The sequence below is a fragment of the Lolium perenne genome, chromosome 3 (genome assembly GCF_019359855.2).
Source record: "Lolium perenne isolate Kyuss_39 chromosome 3, Kyuss_2.0, whole genome shotgun sequence".
In the NCBI taxonomy this organism is placed as follows: domain Eukaryota; kingdom Viridiplantae; phylum Streptophyta; class Magnoliopsida; order Poales; family Poaceae; genus Lolium; species Lolium perenne.
The window spans coordinates 234,969,982-234,978,307 of record NC_067246.2 but is presented as its reverse complement, the minus strand read 5'-3'; the positions used below and the strand labels follow the sequence as shown (position 1 = coordinate 234,978,307).

General features: G+C 43.9%; 1 protein-coding gene and 1 pseudogene across 1 annotated transcript; both read right to left on the bottom strand.

The window, feature by feature from the left end:
• Nucleotides 1-543: 543 nt before the first annotated feature.
• Nucleotides 544-1,339, bottom strand: LOC139838117 (protein INCREASED PETAL GROWTH ANISOTROPY 1-like; annotated as a pseudogene).
• Nucleotides 1,340-4,057: 2,718 nt separating this feature from the next.
• Nucleotides 4,058-6,231, bottom strand: LOC127343986 (cytochrome P450 CYP72A616). The gene is made up of 4 exons (XM_051370207.2): nt 5,645-6,231; nt 5,267-5,511; nt 4,780-5,164; nt 4,058-4,688 (listed from the first exon to the last, which is right to left on the bottom strand). Exons 1-4 carry the CDS (start codon nt 6,173-6,175, stop codon nt 4,263-4,265), a joined length of 1,587 nt encoding a protein of 528 aa, XP_051226167.1. The 5' UTR covers nt 6,176-6,231; the 3' UTR covers nt 4,058-4,262.
• Between the last annotated feature and the right edge of the window lie 2,095 nt (nt 6,232-8,326).

Genomic DNA, 8,326 nt, shown 5'->3' with positions numbered 1-8,326 from the left:
TTCGACGAGGTGTTATCCGAAACTATTTCACAAAACTGATCCTTTTGAGTAGGGTCTCTGATTAATGACGTCACATGCTTACCAACGCAGCACACTTGGGTCCAACACTCGATAGGGTTGCGTCATAGGCAAGGGAGCTACCCCATGTAGCGTATCATCGTAGAGAAGGAAGCTACCCTCTCGATTTTGACTAAGGTTGAGCCAACTCAACCCGCACGTATCTTTCATTGTTTCACGGAGAAAAATAACATGTTAGGAGGCTAGGGCCAAGGAAGAGGGTTTCTACCTTCTAAATTCATTAGACCGGTGCAAGACACCGCCTCCTTTTTCATAAAAGTTTTTTTTGTTGCCTGCTCGCGTACGAGACTACTAGTACCACGTCACATGTGTGTTCTGCACGTGAACACAAAGGTCGCATCAAGTCACGTTGGATGCATCTTTTAGCTAGAGTACTTGCAAGTTGCAAAATGTAAATAATGCGAGCACCACAAAGTTAAGTTGACCACTGAAGTGGAATTAGCAAACCATCACGGCATTATGCATTCACTCTGAGGGGATCTTGTGCTGCCTTTACCTGGCCATGACGCTGTCCCGGATGCGGGCAAGGTTGTACACGCCGTGCTCCAACCTACATGGCGTTGTCGTGGTTTGTCACATGAGAAAAATGTATAGGAGGAGCGCTGAATTGATCGACGTCGGTGAAATTGTAGAGACACTTACTTCTTGGAGAGGGTCTGCATATTCTTGAGTGCGGCGACGCGCTGCTGACGGATGTCGTCGCGGAACAAGGATGCCTCGCCATCCAGCTTCTTCAGGTTGTAGTACCCATACACCACCTCGTGGAGAGTGTCCGACATTTTTCGATCACTCGAAGTGCTTCAGCAGCGCACGCTCATTGATCACCTGCAACCCACATAGATTGGTAGTACATGTTATTACCATTGGCCGATCGATCAAATCGAACAAGCGCCCCATGGTTAATTATGGCCTACCAGGCAGGAGAGCTCGTCGTCGAGCCACTTGCGGAAGGTCACCACGTCCTCGATGTCGGCGAAAGTCGTGGCCTCCACCTCCTTGATCAGCTACGGGATGAAGTCACCCGCCTCTCCACGTCTGATCTGATTTGCAGCCACACGATTTCTCCGCTATTAGTTCGAGCGGCATAGGAGGAACTATTTCAAAATCTAACCAATTCGTGTGAATTTAGAGGGTAGCGACCTCACCCTCGACGCTACCCTCTGCAACTTGTCATTTTTCTCCGCAAACTGATACCTTCAATCTGAATAATGGATGCAGTAAAATGGCGTTGCAACTGGTTTTGTGGACTAACGACCGACATGGTCTTAGCAAGGCCGCCAGGGTACTTCTAGCACCATGCCCCAACTGGTGGTGCGGCTCGGCCTGTTCTTTGTGCTCGTCATGCACGGGTGAGCGGGAGTGCCACTTGTGTCATCGCACAGGGTCCATGATTATGAGGGGCCCCAATTTTTGTAGAACCCAGACTACATACGGCGATGGCCCATTAGTTTTGGTAGTTGCTTAACAGCTCAACCCGTTAAACCAGTCACCTCTAGTAGCGAAATATTAACTACTGTTTTTTTGCGGGGAATATTAACTAGCGTTTAACGGGTATTGATCCTAAAACCTAGGGGTAAATGAGGGCATGCTCAATGCACTGGCCTAGAGGTGCTGCCTCACACCTTTAGCTAGGTTCAGGTGGTCGAAAGTAGGTTCGGATGAGGAGGCAGCCTCCTCTTCAGGAAGTGGGATCTTAAGCCTTAAAAGCATGTTTTTTGAAGAGAGAAAGAGATACATAGTGTCATATTTGTGGGGTCGCTCCTCTCTTTTTTCTTACTAAAGTTGTAACTTCCATTGGAGAGATAAAATTCAACATGTCGCTTCTGACAACTTTTTTACATGGAGCAACTAGTTATGTATGCCACCATTGCTCATGCCCTGAGAGGAATGGCAAGCTAGACTAACTAACTACGCAAGACCTTGCTTGTGTGACAATAGCAGATTAGTTTATTATTATTTCCTACATATAATTATATTTTACTCTTGAAAATATGATCTATTTTAGAATTTCGCATAGGGCCCTAAATTTTGCCGGCCCGGTCCTAGTGCTTGCCGATGGCAACACGGGCCACAAACATCAGAACAGCGCCCTACAACAAAGAAGAAACCAGGTAAACCCTACCTTTCTATACCTCTTCGATTCTCCCATGCCTTTCCTAGGTGTCGTTGCTTGGTCTCTGAACTCTACCATATGCTGCCGTTTTGTGTTAGTTAATTTTATATCAATTTTTCTGTTGATTGGATATACGTAGAATGTTTGAGTAATTATTCCCCTTGGGCTTGCTTGATAGCAATGGAAATGGAGTTCTTTCGTGTGGAGAGTTAATTTGTGGTATCTTAGCCTGGAGCGACATCAACGTCTCTCTGGATTGTGCCCTCTAAACTGTATGTTTATGTGATTATGTTTAGCTACGCCGGAAGAGAATGTACCAACAGGCATTTGTTTGTTAAATCGGCTCTGAAGAAACCTCGCAAGTTGTACGAATGGAATTTAATTCACCTCTTAATTTTTTCCTGGTTTGCTGCACTTTTTTTGACAGTCAACCGAGCTCATTTCATTCATCTCATTCATCATACATCAGTACCAATACAACTTGCAAGGAAAGCTGGAGGTGTGACATGCCACACACTTCAGTTATGCTCATTAACATGATGCTAGGCACACAGATGTGCTGCTTAAATCGCTTCCCTGGGGGTATAGACAGTTCGAGCCCCTCAAAATATAAACTTAGCCTTTTGTAAACTCTCATTTTTTCGACATTTCCACCAGGTCTGAAGGATGATTCTGCATTCTGTGAAGAGGTGGAGACGGATCTTGAAGGATCACATTGTTATATTATGATTCAAATTCATATACTAAAGGGAGGCTAACTTCTAATGAGCGGAGCGAGGCCCGTCGCCGGATCGTTGCCACCGTCTATATATTTTCCCTGTAAGCCGCCGCTAGGGTTTCATCGCATCATTGTACACCCACAGCGTTTGTAAACACCACCGAAATAGTGAAGTTTTGCTGGCTGGCGCCCGTGGTTTTTCCCTTGTGTGTTGCAAGGGTTTTTCACGTTAAAATCTCGTGTCCCCTGCAGTGTTTTATTTTTCGTTCTTCGTTTATTGTGCATCTCGATTATAACACACATGATGACATGAGTGGAGTCCTTCTGTACCCAGGTGTTGCATATCCTAAGATCTCTTGCAGTGCTGACAGGCCAACTTCTGCTTTTGATCATTCTTCTGAAGATCGAAGCTAATCCCCTGTTGCTCTAAAAGCCTTAAAACTATCCTCGCTTTTGATAGACAGTGTCAATGTGCCTGAAGGATTTATATATGTGTTTCCCTCCCGGAGGCGGATGATGTCTACCTGCGTGCACATGCACCCTATTATGAAAAATTTCAAGAAATGCTATTTTAAAGTTTCAGAAAAATTTAAAGAATGCAAGCATGTATATCCTATAGTGACACTTATTTATGTAGATTTTGGCATAAAAGAACCATATGTGACCTACACATAAATGTGAAAAGAAAATTTTCTATTTCCGTGAACAGAACACAACCGATCATTATACTATCATTCAAACATTTTGTCATTTTCGTGTAGGCCACATACAATCGTATTTTTCTGCAAAAACTTACACAACTAAATATCAACAGAATATGTACATGAAAAAAATATTTTAATTTTTTTTAGATATTTAAATAGTATTTTTCAATATTGAAGAGAACGGGTGCACGTCCACCTGGGTTCATCCTGATATTTTCCTTTCCCTCCCAGCTTTATCTCACTTAGTCTAGTGATCTGGCTGTGGCCTTAAAATTCCTGAACATGTTTTACATGCTGCGTTAAACACTCGTTTGAGACCTGCTTTTGCTCAGTTTCATTATTTTGTCAATGGAACCGGGGATGCGATCCCCCTGTTGATAAAAAAAAAGGGGCTTAGAAATGCAATACCCCTTCCTTAGCCAAAGAGAAAAGCTGGAACTGCCCTTTTAAATCAACGGTGGGTTTTTATTGGTACTCCCTTGCTTACAGATGGAGTACAGGGTAATGTAAAAATCCTCAGTCACATGATAGGTTAGGAAACCTTCAGCTTAAGCAAAGATAGGATAGATGCTGTCGAAAACTCAGAATTTCAATGCCTTATTAGTCACTGGGAGTAGCAAACGACATGTATTCACCCGGTGCGTGGAGATTAAATTGCCCTGAGCTTAATTTGGGCCCCATGCATCGGATGCAACAGTTTCCTGTTATCCACTGCGTGTGTGTATGACTGTGCGAGCTCGAACTCAAAATGTTGAAGGATCATGCACAACGCCATCTTGGCCTCAAGCAACGCGAACTGCTGTCCAATACAGATCCGTGGCCCCCAACCAAATGGTAGGAAGGCACCAGGATTCTTGGACGCCTTGGAGATCCCATCGGCAAACCTCTCCGGCTTGAACTCATGCACGTCGTCTCCCCATATGTCTGGATCGTGGTGCATTAACAGTACGGGAAGCTCGATAAGCACACCGGCGGGGTATGTGATGCCTCCCATATCCATCTCCTTGTATGTTTTTCGGATGAAGGCGACAGCCGGTGGGTACAGCCGGAGTACCTCATAAAGAATCATGGTCACCTGTAACGTAGATTTGTAAGATGTTAGATACCCAACTGGATATTTCCTTGTTACAAGGGAATCAAGTAGTACTAAATAAAACAATTCTCACCGTTTTAAGTTGGCTAAAACCTTCATACACAAGTTTGTTCTTTCCAAATAGGCCAAGAACCTCCTCCCTTGCACGGTCCTGCCACTCCGGATGCATACTTAGTACGATCATTGTCCATGTGAGCAATATCGATGTTGTTTCAGTTCCTGCAAAATAGAACAGCTTGCATTCCTCCACGATCTCCTTAATGGTCATTCCAGTGATGGATTGGCCATTCTCATCTATGTCTCTCATGTTCGACTCAAGCATCAAGCCCAGCAAGTCATCTTTTGTATTTTCTCCTTCTTGCATAGCTTGCATTCTCTTGCCAATTAGGCTGAGTAGAATGGATTCGATTTCGTTATTAATCTCTTTCATCCTTCTGTTGTTTTTCGTGGGCAACGACCTGAAAATTTGTACCCCGGTTAGTTACTAGAAGCACACACACAGATTAAGTGTACTGAATTAATGGAGTTTAACTAGTAATATGTGGTGAGTGGTGACTCACAAGTAACCGGGAATGACAATCTTCTTAATCCTAGCCAGGAGGCGCTCAGCTTGCTCGGACTGCAGCTGGAAAATCCTGGTACCTTCAAGGTAGTTACTGCCGAACGCGGTGCGAGAAATGACATCTCCAGTGAGTCTTTGGAGCTCTGGACAGACATCCACCTCACAGGTACCATCAGAACCAAGGGATTGTACCCATTTACTGACAAGCTCTTCGCAGCATGTTGAAAACGCTGGCAGCATGAGCTGCAAATCAAATGACACAATTGGCGGATGAACCAAATGTTTCAAAAAATCACACGCACAAATCCAGATTTCCAGTAAATAATTCACTATCCTGTGATTGAAGCACTACATCTGAAACAATTGCAGGGATTACCTTGAGCTTCTCGAGTTGGAACGCGGGGTTGAGGATCCGCCTATGCATGACCCATTTCTCGCCCTCGTATGTCGCCAGGCCTCCGCCGAGCAGCCTGGACAATGCCGGGAACTGGAGCTTCTCGAAGTGGCCGAACTTGTTGGACATCACCTCCTTGGTTAGATCAGGGTCACTGATGGTCACCTTGAGGTACGGTCCGTACCAAGATATGCACACCTTGCCGTGCTCTCTGACAATGTCGTGGAGGAGCGGCGCGACGTGGGGGGCAATGTCGTGGCAACGCAGTGGAATCGACCTTGACCGCGCCTCCTTGTTCCGCCGCTCGTAGTCGTTGACATCGCCGATGAGGAAGCGGTACGACGTGCCGCGGAGACCCTGGGCGCGCAAGGCCCGCTCCAGCTGCCGTGGTTGCCACCACAGCCGGTCTAGCAGCCGGGCAGCCTGCCACAGAAGCACACAACCTAAGGTGCCGAATACCAAGCTCCATGGCATTGAAGCTAGACTCATCATCTCTCTAAGAACCATGGCCATTTCCTCTTGTGAAGTAGGGGGGAGAATGGTTCAGTGACTGCAAACTGAAAAGGGGGCTGATAAGTGGATTGAGTGAGTATGGCCCAGATGATCACGATATATAGAGAAACCACTGAGTATGGTCCATGCCTCGCTCCTAAGGAACTTGGTAGAGAAGAAATTGAGACGGCGATCTGATTGGTCAGGTGAGCTGGGATGATTTGATTAGTCAAATTATGGGCGATGACGCGGCATGGGCACTTAAGGGGGGCAGAGCCACCGGTCAAAGGCCTTGCTAAGACAAGGATGATGGCAAGCTAAGTAATACTGGAACATTTAATTTATTAAAAGGTAATACTGCAATATTAAGAAACAAAATCAAAATAGGCTTTGCGCCCTCTGTATTTCCTTTTTGATCTATTGTTCATTTCTTCCGTCTCCTTTTTATTCCCCTTTCCCGTTGTATACGAGCTATACATTTCTGGTACCTGCTTGATAGAAAATGGCAGCAATTGCCTGGTCTTTCGGAGCAAATATGAACAAAGAAACTGAACCTAACTATGTTAGTTAGGAGACTAAGATATTCTATACTACTATACTTGCCAGCCAAAGCAACAGATCAGCCAAATCAGCAGAGCCCTTGTGATTGAAGGCGACGCATTTTCACGTGTCTTATCAGAAAAGTAAATACTTCAATCCATATTAGTTGCCTCTAATATAGATGTATCTAGACATATTTTAGTTTTAGGTACAACCATATTTAGTTCTAGAGTATTTCTCAAAAAAAAAAAAATTGTTCTAGAGTACTTATAACTTTTTTCTGCATCCTCTGCCTTCGTTGGTCCCATTCCCTATGCTGTCCTAGATGATGTATAAGCCCAAATGCAGGATTCACTCTTGGCTAGTTCTTCAAAGCAGAGTCTGCAGTCTTCAGACAACTTGGCGAAACGGGGCTAAGCCGCATGACCGGTGTCCTGGTGTGCAGCCTTTGCACTATGGAGCAGGAACCGGAGTGCACCTATTTTCTAGGCGGACGCTACGCGTCGGTCGGCGGATGGGAAGGCCAAAAATCGGTTGTTCTCCGCGCCGTACGATCATGATCCGACGTCCGAAATCTACCGCGGTGTGAGATTTGCATTTTGCCCCCTACTTTTCTGAAACTTAACCCGCGGTCCTATTCTTCTCCTAGTTAAAGTGAAAGGTATATCCCTTTGGACCCGACATTCACTATATTTACAACACAAATGCCACCCGAGGACAGATCCAAGTTATACTAAGTATTACAACAAAATCTCTCAATTCGCTTACAAAAAAATGTACTATTACAACAAAAAAATTACAAAAAATATAAACAAAAAAGTATTATAAAAAATGGTTAAACAACAATTGTTTTGCTATAGGTTGGTTTACAACAAAAATTGACAACAATTACAATAAAAAATCAAAAGCTATAACAACAAAAAATATGTGTTCGTGGCTGTGAAAATTTGATTGAAAATAACACATTTTATATATATCAAATTACAACAAAAATCACCAGTTATTTTTACCAAAAATTATTAGCGTTACAACAAAATAATTTATAGCAAACGTCCAGGTAAACATCACAACATCTCTGACATGTTTTCTCTATAACTTTTATACGCATTTGTTACAAAACTAACGAACATATACAACATCTCTACGAAAAAAAATGTCCATGACTAAAATAATTACACCAAAAATCACAAATAATTATAACAAAAAAGTCATCCGTTTACAACGTATCAAGAAAAACACATTTTCGTAACATATCACTTAGAAAAATCTTACCAATTATGTCATGTGAGTTTACAACAAAAATTTTATCTAATTGTTACAAATCTGGAAACAACACTGTACATTTCTTAAAAAAAGCAACACTCCAGTTTGGGCCGAAAAACCAGGCCCTTATAGGGCCGCGCGGGAGCGAGGGACGACGACCGATCGCTGGCGAGCGATCGGTCGCCGGATCGGAAGTGTTTTCCTATTTTCTACTTGGCGAACGCTGGGCGTCGGTCGCTAGATCGGGACCCCCAAAATCAGTTGTCCTCTGCACCATCGGATCACTATCGAACGTCCAGAATCAGTCGCATTAGGAAGTTTACATTATAGCCCCTGGTTTCTAGAGAATCAACCTGCAATACTATATTT